The 15,027-nt window shown below is 58.6% G+C and overlaps 1 protein-coding gene across 1 annotated transcript in view; it reads left to right on the top strand.

Annotated features, from left to right (window-relative positions):
* ZFAT (zinc finger and AT-hook domain containing) overlaps nucleotides 1–8,689 on the top strand; it is a 191,092-nt gene extending 182,403 nt beyond the window's left edge. Inside the window, exon 16 of the mRNA XM_043601834.1 lies at nucleotides 7,761–8,689. Coding sequence (XP_043457769.1) covers nucleotides 7,761–8,000 — 240 coding nt within the window. The 3' untranslated portion in view covers nucleotides 8,001–8,689. The remainder of the gene's footprint in view (nucleotides 1–7,760) is intronic.
* The last annotated feature ends 6,338 nt before the right edge of the window (nucleotides 8,690–15,027 follow it).

Raw genomic sequence — 15,027 nt, 5'->3', positions numbered from 1 at the left:
GGAAAGAACACGTGTGTGGTCAGGGTGCAGAGCTGAGCATGGGAGAGGCAGGGACCGGGGCGGGAAGATCCTTGTCCCTCCCACTGGGGGGCTGGGCTTCATCCACAAGGCTACCACCCAGTCGTAGACGGAGGCAGTTAGAAGGACTGTAGGCCTTGGAGGGTCTCACCTGGCTTCGCCTTCCAGAATCCCCTGTTACTGGCTGTGGGATCTCAATAGCATGAGGTCAGGAGTGTGGGAACACTCTGTAAACTGGCGGGGGGGTGGGGTGGAGGGGCTGCCCGCTAGGTCACGGGGCGAAGGGACGGTGGTGCAAGGAAGCAAGTGGTGTCGGAAGATGCAGACTGAGGAGGTATGAAAAGGAAGGTGGGGAAGGACAGAGAAGTGGCGCAGCGTGAGTTTAGGCTCCTCTGTGTGGCAGCCTTTCTGCCCCCGTGCCCATGCTCGTGTGCACGTGCACACACATCCACACACACACATGCCCACACTCATACATACACATGTGCTTGTACATGCATGCACAGACGTATGCATACCAACGCCCACATGCTCACGTACACAACACACACACACACACACACACACACACACACTTACGACACACCTCCAGTTTGCCTCCTTGTGGCAGTCCAGCTGTTGTTCTGGGTTCTTCGTGTCTCCCATGCCTGGCCTCGTTCCGCCTGCCCATCACGGGCGATCATTCCATTCTGTGAGTCGATGCTCTGGACGGTGGCTCTGCCCTCCCGATGGCGTCTGAGTCCTGTCTGCCTCCCCTGCACCACCGTGGGCCGGTGGTGAGGCCGGCTCTCGGCCGGTCCTGAGAATGACCGAGGCACCAACAGGAGGAGAGTGGGTGGGGCTTCCTCGTTCTTTCCCTGGGGGTCTCCCTTTCAACGGCTGTGCCCCCGGAGACTCAGTGTAATAAATAGGAACTTGGTTCAGCATATGGGGACGTGGATGGAGGTGTGAAGGAGGCCTGAAGCCATCTCCCTGCAGCGGCAGAGGTCGTGACCGAGGGCTTTCTTCCCCCTGAAAACGTGAAGGAAGATCCCTGTCATGGAGACATTCAGACCAGAATCTCCCACGTGAAGGTGTTTAGTATTTTCCCCACACCCGCCGGGGGCAGTAAGCTTGTGGGACAGCGATGGCATGTGGGCCGCGTCCTGATGGAGGTGCTTTGGTGCGATTTTCATTCCAAAGGGTTATGAAGCGAATAGACACTAAAGCAATGCCAGCCCGACAGGTATGGTTCTGAACTCTTTTCATTCTAGGGCCAGCAGAGGTTTTAAACCTACCTTTGGTTACTCATCGTTTATTTCTGAGCTTGGAGCCAAGTTTAAGTAAGGCGCTAGGTTTCGACGGAGCCCGACTGTTGCCCGGAAATTCCGGTGCCCGCCAGGACCGAAATCGCAGAGGTCTGATTGAGCTTCTGAGGGGTTTTGTGGACTGGAGCCCCTCCGCACGAGCTCATGGCCGACTCGGGCACCAGGAAGTTATCCACGCTGTTCTGAAAGCTCTGGGTGGGAGGCGTGAGGCACGCGTGTTGTGTATTATAATCCGCCAGCCGTGTTTAGAAATGGTGTGTTTAAATACCCAGCTAGTAACAGCTTTCCCTTTTTTCTCACTGCTGCTTCTGTGGGATTCAGCCGTGAGGCACAGCTCTTTCTTCCCTTCATTGGCCTTTGTTTGTCATATGATGTCCTTGAAAGTCTCTGGGCTGTTCCGGTGCCCCGGGGACATTGTGGTCGGTGCGGTGCATGGCACAGGACGGCGTGTGCTGGGCACGTGTTCCAGGGCACGGAAGGCTGTGCACAGAGGTGACGTGCTGTTCCGGGGCAGGCTTCCCCACGGGACACCGCTTTCCCGGACGCCTTCCCGTCTGGCAAGACAGCCGCCTCCACGTACTTCTCCTGGCCAGTGTCAGGGATTCCTGAGGACAAGGTGTCCTTGCCGTCACTGTCCCCCAGGGGCGTTCTTGGGAGCATCTATGTCTGAGGCGTGGGGACACTCTGACAGAGGAGCCCGTCGGTATGTTCTTTTCAAAGCGGAAATGGAGCTGTGAAAATGGATGATGCCAGGGTTGGACGTGGGAGGCCAGCGGGAGAACCAGGAAGAGGGGCGGTCCCGAGCCGTGGGTGAGGAGCCCCAATCATCTGTCTGCCCGTCAAAGGCGTGGCAGCCCGGGGGGCCGCTGTGTGGCCCGGACCGAAGTATCTCCTGGCCTGGCGTCCAAGCGCGTGGGTGTGGGAGGGGGCAGAGCGCGGGGGCGGAGCCCTGAGAGAGAGCTCTCCGCCTCCCTTGAGCCCCACGCTCCTCTGGAGCTGGGCACTGAATCCTCGAAGGTGTTGTGACAACCGGCCGCTACCTACGGCAGAAGCAAAATCCTTCCCGCGGCATCCGCGCGTGCCCCTCCCCCCGCCCCTGCACAGACTGCTGGGACCGCCCTTGGCGGTGAGCGGCAGCCGAATCCGGGAGCCGCAGAGCTGTTTTCATGTGTGTCCTCACTCTGTTACGTGTCTGCGGTGTTCACCCGTGGCCCGGGCCCCAGGCTAGACGGGCCGACCGTGTTCTCCCAGGAACCACCCCCGCGTCGTGGCCGGTGTGAGGCCACCTCGTGTAGGCTGGAGAGTTTTCAGACCAAGAGTCAGAAGACCTGGGCAGCTTCCTTCCCCTCTGAGCCTGCCCCTCTCCCGTAACATAAGGGGGTGGACCTTCAGGACTTGCGGAGCCAAAGGGGATCCCTGTGTGGACAGTTTGCCTCTGAGCCTCCCTGTGGTCTGGGAGGGCTCCCGTCAGACAGACACCAGGGCCAGCAGTGGCCTGGCCTGGGGGTGGTGGCAGCTCCAAGCTGTTCTCTCTGCGATGGCTTCCAGGTTCTACCCCCGGATAGTTCTGTAGGTGGCACCGGCGCCCCCCGTGTGTCCGCTCAGACCGTGGTGCCGGGCTGGGACGCGGGAGCCCGTCCCTGCTCTCCAGAAGCTGCGGGCACATCGGGGAGATCTGTGCAGGACGGGCTGTGATACAGAGCCGGGTGAGGGCTCTGCACAGGCTCCGTATGGCGCGTGTGAGCGCAGGGAACCCCTCTCCCTTGAGGGCTCCCCCAGCTGGGGCCGCTTCTCGAACGTTGGGAATGAGAACGGACAACCTGCCCGTAACGGTTTTTACAGAGAAAAGCGGACGGGGGACCAGGAGCAAAGGGAGCACATAGGGCAGGCAGGGGGGTAGGGAGAAAGCGAGACAGTGGGGCAGCTGGGCTGCTGGCCCGCCCCATCCCCATCAGCGCTTGCCCTCGAGCGGACGAGGGGGCTGGTGGCCACAGGAGCGCTGGGCCTCGGCGGGAAGAGCGTCCTTGGCAGGAGTAGAGCCCAGCAGACAGCCAGCTGGTGTAGATCCTAGAGCTGCAGAACTCGGAGCCTGACTTAGTGAGTAATTTGTACAGTCCCGTGGGTTAAGGTTTTCTATTAAGCTATCTCTGCTGCTAATAATTTAGCTGGAAGATGTGTTAGATACGGAATTGGGGAAACCCATCTCAGGGGATAATGACATTGTGAAGCCGTATTATGTCTACCGTGGGGAACAATTTTAAGCCTGCGCTAATGGTTGAAGCTACGAGAGATGATTCTGAATGGAGGAAATGGTTGAGGGCTCTACGGGCAGCTGTAAGGCCTTTGGGTTGTGGAAGGTAATCATGTAACCCGATTGATCGGTGACACGGAATCCCATTAGTCGCCGTCACACCACACCAGCCGAGGAAGGTCTCTGGCCAGGGGGGGTCACCCAGACCGAGGTCCAGCTCTTGCTGCCTTCCAGCTGTTTGACCCCCGGTGAGTCACTGGGCTGCTGAAGATTTCATTCAGAAAGGCCCCAGCACGAGGCACTGTGCGTCCAGGGCCGGCCAGCTGGACGCCGGGCCCCATGGGACGCGGAAGGTCCACGGTTTGCACGAACATGAAACGTGGGACGTGGAGAGCGGAGAGGGGCTCCCTCCGCTGTGTTCCGTTCCTGGATCAGCTGTAGGTCAATGACAGCTGGGCTGGCAGGGCCCCTGGCTCACAAAGGCTCCTGAAAACATTAACACTGCCCTGCAGCAGACCCAGGCAGGCTTCAGGAACCGTGGCCGTCGTGAGTTAGGTTTCGGGACTCGGTAAGGTGATGGAGCAGCGGCACGCAGACCCTCTTACGCCTGTGCCCCCCCCAGAAGGACGCTCTTTGCAGGACTTCTGCAAAAGTCACATTTACCTTCGTCGCCATCTCTCTCCCTGGTGAATTGAGCCCGAAAGCCCGTGTTGGGAAGGTGTACTGTGTGCTCTCACCATTAGCAGTGGATGGAGTGAATGGTGATTGTGTCGCACAAAACCCTGGAGCTGAAAACTGAAGAAACAAAACAGAAACAGAAAGGAAAAAGGGTTGTCTTTGGACAGACTTCATCCTTCGAGAAGACGATACAAACAAATGCACGTATACATGTAAAGGGACAGTGAGACAAGTGTAACACTCAGGGAGTCTTGACCTCTCACGTTAGGCAAGTTTTGATTGGTGGGGTTTCATAGATGGGGTGATGCTGGCCCTTCTTGGAAGACCGTTCGTGCCTGCCTTTGTAAAACGAAGTCTTAGTCCCTCAGCTGAGGGAAGCCCTTCCGGACCCGACCGTGAACCTCGCTGCCGCTCCTTCCCAGTGCTCTCTCCATCCTGTGACTTTGGCACGTTGGACAGATGCCCCCGGAGGGCCTCCCACAGGCAGATGGCCCCGTGGCCTGCAGCTCAGGGTGGGGCCCGGCGCCTCTGGCTCAGCCGGGAGCAGAGCCTCGATGCAGAGAGGGGTCCAGAGCAGAGGCCGAGGACGGGGAGCCTGGAGTGTGCGAGAGGGCTCAGAACAGAGCCCAGGTGAGGCTGTGGAAGCAGCAAAGAGGGTGTCCCAGTGAGTAAAGCTGAGGTCGGCTCAGCAATGTGAGATGGCGCAGAGTCTTCTGGAAAGGTGAAGACAGAACTCTGCCTGGTGGGTCTGCTGGTTGGGAGATGCTCACTAGCCCCTCTCTGTCTGCAAAGCCTTTTGCCGCCACCGCGGACAGCACCACCCTCCACGACGCAGCCCCCGGGCCCCCACGCGACGGTAATAAGCACTTGGTTTACCGTTATTCCAAGCACGGCGGCCTCACTTGGTCTCTGCCTGTCTTCCTCCCCACGTCTGTGGGCAGAGGCCGTGTCTGGGTCATCTCGGGACCTGCCCCTCCTCCTGGGCTGGCTCCGGAGAACCCCACTATCATGGACGCGGGAGGCTGCGGCCTACGCGGGGGCAGGGTTCCCCGTGTCCACGGCCCCGGTTGCGGCCCTCGCCAGTACGGGGCCGTCGCGGTGTCCGCGTCGTTCACAGGGACAGGCGTTTTTAGCCAGTGGAAACTCGCTGTTGTGACTGCCTCGCGTCTCCCGTGCCCAGGAGTGTGTGTGTCTCAGAGCTCGTGTGCTGGTTGATCTCAACATTTTTATCGCATCATCCGTTTACCTGAGGTGCAGCAGGCTTACTTGGCACGTGGAAGGTCCCAGGCCCTCAGCACGGATCACCCCGCCCCTGCACCTCTTCCTTTGTGTAGAATTTCCTGACAGTTAAGGGGGAAAAAAGCATTTGTTGTTCCCCTCCTTTCCCCAGCCTTCTGCCAGGCACTCTCAGTGTGAAATAAATCAATATTTGCTTCTAAAGTCTGGGTGCACAGTACATTTTCCCATTTAAATGAAATGGAAGCAAACACTAAAAGAAAAAAAAAAAAGAAAAGGTCGTGATTCACTCTAGAAAAACAAATCAGGCTAAATGTGTTAAGAGTTTCCACTCAGGATAGGTCTCTGCTTCTGGTGAATTCTTCCAGTCCGCATTAGCAGTTCCTCCTGATCGTAGCTTCGTGTGGTGCCCTCCCCAGAAAGGCCTTCCCGTTCCTCTAAGTGCAACATAATCGATCCCCCTGTTGACACAGCCCTACCTGCTCACAGGGTACAGTACTGTCACAGGGCCGCAGGGGGACCCCCGGAAGCCACTTGGGTCAGTCCCAGGGGAGCATGGAGTCGTGGTTGTTGCAGACGGACGGGCAGGGAGAAGGTGGCTTCTCTAGACACCAGCTGGGAGAGGAGTCAGGTGCCGTGACTGGGAGCCCCCGGAGGCCACCTGAGCGCACCCGCCTTTCCCGTCAGTCCCTGGAGTCACTGCTTCTTCCACCCGCCCTGCCTGGCGTCCCTCCCCGTTTCTCCTCCAGAGTGTTCCCTGACCACCGGCCCCTCCCACCCCCCAGGCTCTGCCGGCCCCTCGGCCCCTGCGTCTGCCCCGCTGGGCTGTGGTTTTCCACCGTGCCTGTCACGGCCTCTGGTACCTGGTGGGGCATCGCTCAGCAAATACGTACTCGTGTGTGCCAATCATCCAGCTTGGCCCCGGGGGAGAGCTGTGCCTGGACTCCGCAGCCCCTGCCCGCACGGAGCGCAGCGTGGTCTGGTGGGGTGTGGGAAGAGGACAGAGGTTTGGAGGAGGGGAGGAAGTCACAAGTGACGGACAGGCCGCAGTACCTTTCAGGCAGCCGGTGTTTACGAAAGTCACGTCCGACGAATACTGCGGGTGCCGGAAGGGCCGTGGTGTGGTTAAACACCCACTTCGCGTGTAGAATGTCCTTTATCTTTCCTCCAGCCCCCTGAAGTGGGCATTAGTCCCCTGTTCACAGATGAGAAAACTGAGGGTTGTAGGGTAGGTGTGTGGCCTCACGGCTAATCGTGGCGAGCAGCCGTTCGAGCCCTGCTTAGCACAGGACAAAGGGCCGTGTTGACCAAGGGACTCCTCTGGCCTTGCCGTTCGGACACCAGCCCCTGCCTCACATCCCTGCACACGTCTGAGGACTCCGATTCCCTTAGAGAGCAACCCCATACCCTCCTTCTCTTCCAACCCTTCCGTTATTTTTGTGGCCTCAGGCTCCCAGCTCCTCCTAAACCTTCCCCGTGTTCTTTCGATGACTTTTCTTCCCGAGATCAAAGACGGTTGTTATTTAAAGCAGGCCAGAGCCCGCAGGGTCAGGGACGCTGGGCATCAGCACTACCGGAATTGGCTCTGTCTGGAACCCGCCTGCTTGGAGCTCCGGACAGTGGCCTGGCTGTACAATTCAGGTGCCCTCCACTGACAGATGTCCCCACAGACTCTCCTGCCCAGCCCCGGGGGCGGGGGCTACCTCCACCGGCCACCTCCCCCGGATAGCTAAGGCATTGGTGTTGGTGGACTGCATCTGGGGGGAATCAGTCTTGCAGGAACATCTCCTTTTTCCCAGTGCGAGACTGATCTGCAGTACAGGGGGCTGGGCTCCCACAGTGTGTGGAAAGCCAGAAAACCCGGGATAAACCTAGGCCCCTTTCTCAGCTCCAAATGGCCCAGCTTTGAATTTCCAGGAGCCGCCCACCCAACCCTCGACACGGTTGCAGTGCATAATCTGTGCGCTGCCCTCCAACCCGCACACCCTTGGCCGCCCCCGCGCCCCTGGGAGGCAGCTTGGCGTCAAGAGAAGAGCCTGGACTTCGGGTGTCAGCTCGGGCTCTGCCACCTGCCGCTGCTGGGGCCTCTGGCCGTGTCGCTCTGCGGCGTGGAGCCTCCCTCTCTTCGTCCATAAAGCAGGGACGGGAGCAAGCGGTGGGGACGAGCTCCTGGAACCTACCAGACGCTCTGTCAACAGTAGTTGTGATTCTGTTGTCGTGGCTCGACCCGGAAGCAGGACCCGTGTGACCTTTCTCTTGCCCTCACACAGGTCACGGACGAGGAGCCCAGCTCCAACCACACGGTCATGATCCAGGAGACCCTCCAGCAGGCCTCCGTGGAGCTGGCTGAGGAGCACCACCTCGTGGTGTCCTCTGACGACGTGGAGGGCATCGAGACGGTGACCGTCTACACTCAGGGCGGGGAGGCCTCGGAGTTCATCGTCTACGTGCAGGAGGCCGTGCAGCCCGTGGAGGAGCAGGCGGTGGGGCCGCAGGCCCAGGAGCTCTAGGGGACACGCGGCGGCTGGACGCCACGGGGCGGGCCTGCCAGGCTCTCCGCGGGACGGCACCCTTGGTGGCTCTCTCCTCCACGGTCCCCGCCCAGGTGGCCAGATGGGGCTCCCCTCGTCCCCCTTTGGGGGGGCAAGGCGACCGGCATCACCAGCAATACAGGACCCCCGTTCCCAGCACAAACACACACACCCCTTCCTCTGCGTCCTCTGCTTCCGGAAAGACTAGGCATCGACTTCCCACACAGCCCACGTCGCATCGCCCCTTTGCTTCGGGATTCATGCAGGGACCCGGTGCCCGTCAGCGTCTGCCCTGAATCACACCCCCAACTCCCTGACCCCGTGCAGGTGCCCAGCCTTCCTCTGGGACCGCTCTGTGGCCTGAATGTTGGGAGGGAGCCAGCTGGCACGGAGAAAGTGACCTTCTGGTTTGGAATCCCCTCCCGGGGAAAAGAGGGGAGGGGATCCTGGCTTTATCCGCAAGGTCCTACTCCCCTACGTCCCCAAGTGTCGAGGACACTTGTTACCGCTTGCGGAAACCACAGTTGAGGACCTCTTGTTCCCGCAACAGGCGGGGTCTTAGCTTACTTCTTAGAATCCTGCTTTTTAAAAAAAAAAATGCACTTTTTACTATTCACCTCCCGTTCTATGAGATGTGGTGGGTAGAATAAAAACATTCTCGGCCTGAGTACTCCAGTGTCTCCATTAGCGTGGATGGTCTGTGTCTCCCCCTCTTGTGAATCAGAGTCTTAGGTTTGGGCCCCACCCGGAACCACCCCATCCAAGGTCCAGAGCCCTCAGCTCATAGATGAGGGTGCCCCCCCTCCCTCTAAAACATTTTTATGTTTGCTTTGGGGCCACGGCTGGAGGTGAACGGTCTTGCCTTTTATTTCCCGGGGCCTGGCCCTTGGTTTGCTGCCTCTGAGACGCTGCCCGCCCCTCCTTTCCACCTTATGCTCAGGAGGGGCGACCAACGGACCGAAGGCGTCATGGCACGCTGCTCTTGGAGGTGCAGGCTGGGAGCCGTGATAAATCCCTTCTTGAGCCTCTGCCCTGTGCACAGCATGGTAGGGGCATCGGGGTGAGTCCTCCGGCGGCCTGCCCCGTCCTGGGTCTCTTGACGTCATCACCCACCCTCCAGTTCACGGAGGTCAACGTGTGTTTCCTCTGAGAACCCTTCAAATGAAGTCTTCGGCGTATATAAACGGATGCACCGACACAAAGCGGTAGTTGCTCTGGTTGAAGACAGCGGAGTTCACCGCCCCGCGCACTTGGCCCTCCGTGTTAGGGCCCAGTCATCCCACCCCGGCAAGCCCCGAAGGCGCCTCTTGAGGGAGGTGTAAAGCTGCTGCTCTAAGACCAGGAGGCAGGTGGCCTCTTGCCCTAAGCAAGGAAGGGAGTTCAGGGAAGGAAGGACACTCCCCGGTCGGGATGAGTTGGGGGAAAGTTCCCAATGGAGGCGGCCTATGATCAGAGCCTTGCAAGCTAGATAGAGGGAAGGATAACGGTAGAAAAGTAGCACTGAGTCATGCCCGGGATGGGACAGCATGGGGGAGGGCCAGTGACCCTTGGGCAGTCCATCTGGCTGATGGGTGGCTCTAAGGAGAAAAGCAGAAAGATCAACCAGAAGCCAGAACCTAGAAGGACCAGGGATGATGAGACAGGACGGATATTGATTTTATACAGTGAACCACGGGGACGTGGCAGCTGCGGGTAGCCCCAGGGCGTGGAGGGCAGAGCGCCACTCCAGAAAGGGTGATGTCCGGACACCAGGGTGGGCCATGTTGAGATGCCGGAGCATCCAGATTGGAGGCAGAGTTCCCGGGCTCAAGCCCAGCTCCATCCCTTCCTACTTGAGTGACCTTGACACGTTTCTGTGCCTGGCTGAGTGTTAGTTCACTCCTCTGTGAAATGGGTCTCAGGATAATTGCTAACTGCTAAGATTGCTGAGAGGATTGAGTGGGCAAAGCCCTGGGAGACACTCACAGAGTAGCTGGCCCATACTCTGCACGTATCGGTTACGATTTGTATCGCTAGGCACGGGGGACCAGACCTGAGCGCCCCCCAGACTCTACCGTCTAGTGGGACAGATGGGACGTGAACACACAACAGGAAAAGACTCACTGAATGTGCTCAGCGCTCCGAGTGAGGCCACAGGGGGGAACCTGCCCTTCCTTGGACCAGAACTGACAGGGACATGGGATGCTGAGGAACAGGTGCCCAGCCATTTAGGGGCACTCAACCGCCCGCACAGCTGTCCACAGAGCTAGAGTCCGGGCGACTTCAGGGCGGGGCCAGTCCTGCATGCTGGTCCCCTCGAAAGTTGGATCTGACTCCTTCTGAGGTGCACGTCCAGCATGGGCCTTCTTTGCATCATCATGAAAAAATCTTGTTCTAATTTGCAAACTCCCCATGAAGAGATACCTGTCCTGGCTGGTGTTCAGCGTGAGTGCCCTGGGTGCCTGCTGGGTCGTCTGGAGCCCTTGGGCACCGCTAAATACAGATTCGACGGACAAGCGGCTTAGTGTCATGAGGGCCTTGTGCCTGGGCAGGGAGACAGGCTTTGGTCTGAGTCCGATTTCCACAGTGAGGATTTGTTGTGATGTTGGTTAACCTTTTAAAAAAAATTTTTTTTTTTAACGTTTATTTATTTTTGGGACAGAGAGAGACAGAGCATGAACGGGGGAGGGGCAGAGAGAGGGGGAGACACAGAATCGGAAACAGGCTCCAGGCTCTGAGCCATCAGCCCAGAGCCCGACGCGGGGCTCGAACTCACGGACCGCGAGATCGTGACCTGGCTGAAGTCGGACGCTCAACCGACTGTGCCACCCAGGCGCCCCTGTTGGTTAACCTTTAAGAGTATCGTGTCATCACCCGTAAAACGGGATAAATCATTCGCCCCATTTGCCTGGTTTGTTTCAAGGATTTACCGTGATCGCGTTGCCGTAATCGCGCATAGTAGGAACACGGCAAATACTTATTTCCCGTTGTTCACGGTGGGTTCCTAGGAGAATCCCATAGCAGCTGGGCAGGGTCGCCTCATGTCCCCGCCTATGAGTGGAGCTGAGGTTCACGTGTAGTCGAGTTGCAGAAGCCTGGTGTCCACTGTCTCCCCTCTCCTGGGCCTGTCACGGTGCCTGGCATGCGTTCAGTCACACACTGAGTCTGCACAGGCCAATCAGGTACCTCCAGTGGCTGGGCACTGGGCTGTGAGCTGGGAACACAGCTCAGCAGTGACGCGTCCCAGGCCTCAAGGACTTAGCCCTGGGTCAGAGGGTGGAAGAGTGAGCAGGTGACAGGAAGCCCAAGCGGAAGCATCTGCAGAAGCAGAGCCCAAAGGGGGGCCGTGGAAGACATGGCTGTCACCTCCACCGAGCCCGGGGCCAGGCAGGGTGGAGGCTCACCCGGGAGATGGGAAGTAATGGAGACCCGGAGCCGGTGTGGACTGGCCTAGCCGAGCTCTGCTCTGTGTCCCACCTGTGCCACGCTGTGGTGCAGCTGGAACTTTGGGAGCCTGTGGCATCTGGCTGGTTGAGATGACTCCAGAGGACGGAGGCAGGGACCCCTGAGTGAGGTTAGGACCTTGCTAGGCCTGGAAGGAAGGGGGTGGGGAGAGAAAAGGATGGGTGGGGAGAAGGAAGGGAAGAGTTTTGCTGTTTAGTGCATCCACACCGTATTTTGTACCCACAGACCGTTTCCCTTGGCCGTGGTCTTGAAATCATCCAGCCCTTGGCTCTCTCCCCTTGCAGGGCTGTTCCTGGGGAGGCTTTGCTCATTGCAGATGTTGGGCAGCAGATGGTTTATTTTTGCTTCCCTCCCACCCCCCACCGAATCATGCCAAGGGAGACAGTGGGTGACACCCCACTGTGGCTGCTTGGTGGGGCAGGGCAGGCGGCCGGATCTCTAGAGGCCTTTCCTAGGGAGCTAGTGCTGAGCGTGGGGTGCGTCTGAGTGGTATGCCCAAGTGATGGGTTCCTTAGTTCTGATTATTCCCCCTTGGCTGTTTCCTTGGATACTTCTTGACCCACACTGTATTTTGGGCCAAGAGAAGTGACAACTCGTGCTTGGGAGACTGGGCTCCTGCCTTCCTGTTTTACTGTGTGTCAGGGACCTACTGTGTGCCAGGTACCGCACTAGGCCCTCTGCCCTCCGTCGCTGTATTCGGGTCTCTCCATCCACCTGTGTCTTCGTAAGATTGAACTGCCGACGCTTGAGTGCTCGCTCTGTGCCAGCCTTGTGGATGTTACGAATTCTCACAGCAAGGCGAGAATGGTGCTATCGTTAGAGTTTTACTGATGGGGAATATTAGCACAGAGCGGTTAAGAAACTGGCTGAAGGTCACACAGAAGTAGCAGAGCCAGAATTGGAGCCCCAGCAAGATCCGCGCTGATAACCAAAGTACCCTCGGCCAACTCTTCTGTCCCTTTTACAGCTGAGAAAACAGAGGCTCAGTAAGGAACCCACCTTGGGTGACATCTGAGGGCAGAAAGTGCTGTGGGACTTGAATCCAGTGGGAGTATCCCATTCCGTCAGCTACTCTCAGCGGCCTGCTGCCTCTCCTGTTACCTTCCAGCCCTGACACCAGGCAGGCAGAGCAAGGACACGGTGTGGGGGTCAAGGTCAAATTCGGGGAGCGGTGGGGAGGAGACTTAGAGGCAAGAGAGCAAGAGCCCCTCCATGGAGCCCAGGAACCATGTAGCTAGGAGGCAACAGCAGGTCTGAGCTGGAGCTGGCAGAAGACAAGAGCCCCAGGGCCCCCCGAGGTCAGACACAGAGTCGCGATGGGGACCAGCCAAGGGGGGCCTATGATGTTTGGCTGGCCTGGCTCTCGAAGACCCCTGGCCCTGTGCCCGCCCCCCACCCCGGGCGCCCCTTCAGCCGGTCTTGTCCTCCAGGAGCCCTGATGCCAGCCGGCATCTGGGCGGGCTCTCCCTCTGCGGTGGGGACCCGCCCCCCAGGCTGCCATATGTCACCGTAGGGCCAGGCTTTCGAACGAGCAGCAGAAGTCCGGGCATTACATACCTGGGCCTGACTCCACTGCTTAGAGCTTGTGTAACTTGGGAAAGTGATGTCCCCTCGCCGTGGCGCTAGGCCGGCTAGAGAGGGATGGCCGCAGGGTGTGAACAGCTTCCTGCGACAGGACCAGACGTGCCTCCAGTCCACTTAGCACAGCACAGCGCTGCGAGGCGCGGGGGTTCCGGCCCATCCCGTGGACGCAGGTGCCTCGGGGAATGTAGAAAACAGCCCCAGGGGTAGCGAGATTCACGGGGATGACTTTTGTGCTCTGCTTACCACAGCAGTCTGGCGTGGAAGGACGGCTCTGGCCCCTGGAGCCCGTGCTCGGTGACGAGGCGTGGCCTCCCGATGTGGCCGCACAACGTGGCCGGGCCACGGCAAGTTTGACCCACCTTACCTGCTCTGAGTGTCACAGTTTTGAGGAGATGGTGACTCATTTTCTAACCGGTGTCTACAGGGCTAATTTAGCAGATTAATTTTTCTTGTAATAAGGATTTAAAACTCATTAGCTGTTGTCACTGATGATTTTCCCCTTGTTCTTCAGCTCCATGTTTCAAGGCTGGAGGGGAGAAAAAAAAAAATAAAACTCTTTGATGACAAATCCGTCTCCCCCACCCCTTCTAAAATTTCAAAGTGAACTGTCCCATCTCGTCCTTGGACGGAACCCGGCCTCGCACGTCCGTCTCCCCCCCGTGATGATAGTTTTAAGGCGGAGGAGGAAATCTTTGGGAATCAATTAAGCAGACGGATACTTGGCTGGAGAAATAAAACAGCGTGCTGGAGGGGGACTTAATTTACCATGCGTCGCAAAATTTTCTAAGTAAATTATTTTCAAGTCAGCTCGGCCCTTCTCTTAGCCATGACGGGGCCACGTTGGCGTTTGATTTAAAAAATTCTAATCTATCACTGTCACTGTTCCTGCTGCAATTTAAGGCTTGGGTGGTTTGTGGTAGATAACGGTTGTTACACTTCCTGCAGGCTAAGAAGGCAGTGACGGTTTTGGGATATTAACTATCACAAAGCAGACAAAAGGGAGAAAGAAGGTCTGTGTAGACAGAAGAAGGACGTGTCAGGCCAGAGTCGCCTGTGGCGCCGGCTGCCTCCCCCTGCCTGCGCGCGGCCTTGGTCCCGCCGTTCAGCGCGTCTCTTCCGACTGTCCCAGGACCAGACCCGTAGGTGACGGAGCCGCGTCCCTGCAGCAGCCTCGCCCCCAGGGGGCTCTCGGTGGACCAGGAGAGGCTAATAAGACAGCACTAGGGGTACAGCCCCCCGTGACGGGTGCTTAGGTCCCAAGCACCTACCCAGATACCTGGACGGGAATTGGCCTTGAAACACGGGTCCCGTAGGCCGTGGCGGGAAGCGAGACCGCCTGGCTTCTGTCCCTCGCGGGTCCCAGCGTGGTGACTGTGGTAGTCTGGTCTGGGGGGCCTCTGAAAACCTCTCAGCTGGCCCTCTGTGAGGAGGAAGTGTGGGTATGTTTCCCGCAGGGTCTGAGGTCACAGTCCTGGGTTGGAGTCACGGGTTCACCGGGTGCGGGCCGGTGTGTCACGTGTTGTCCCCGAGCCCGAGTTCTCTCATCTCTGAAGTGGTTATCGTGGTGGGACGCTCCTCATCCAGCCGCGGGGAGGCTTCCGTACCCTTTTCCTGGCCCACACAAGCATCCGACCAGGGCTAACTACCACGGTCCTTAACGATGGCTGTCATCGTCTTCATTCCGCAATCGCCGTGTTGCAGGCATGGTGTCAGCGGAGCTGGAGGTTGGGCTTGGACCAGAGGAGCCCCAGAGGCTGGGGAGTCCAGGGGAGACTCCCCGGTTTGCAGGGATCAAGAGGGACAGCGATGCAGAGCAGAGACTGCGAGCAGGGCCCAGGGTTCCAAAGCCGAAGGGACTGGAGGGGAGGACAGTCCAGCAGCCCCATTTTATAGATGGGCAGACTGAGGCCCAGAGAGGGAAAGAGACTGCTCCAATTATACAGGACAAGTGAGCCTGTGAAACACCGAGGGGACATCC

The sequence above is a fragment of the Prionailurus bengalensis genome, chromosome F2, assembly GCF_016509475.1.
Source record: "Prionailurus bengalensis isolate Pbe53 chromosome F2, Fcat_Pben_1.1_paternal_pri, whole genome shotgun sequence".
Lineage (NCBI taxonomy): Eukaryota > Metazoa > Chordata > Mammalia > Carnivora > Felidae > Prionailurus > Prionailurus bengalensis.
This window is presented reverse-complemented; position numbering and strand designations above follow the sequence as displayed.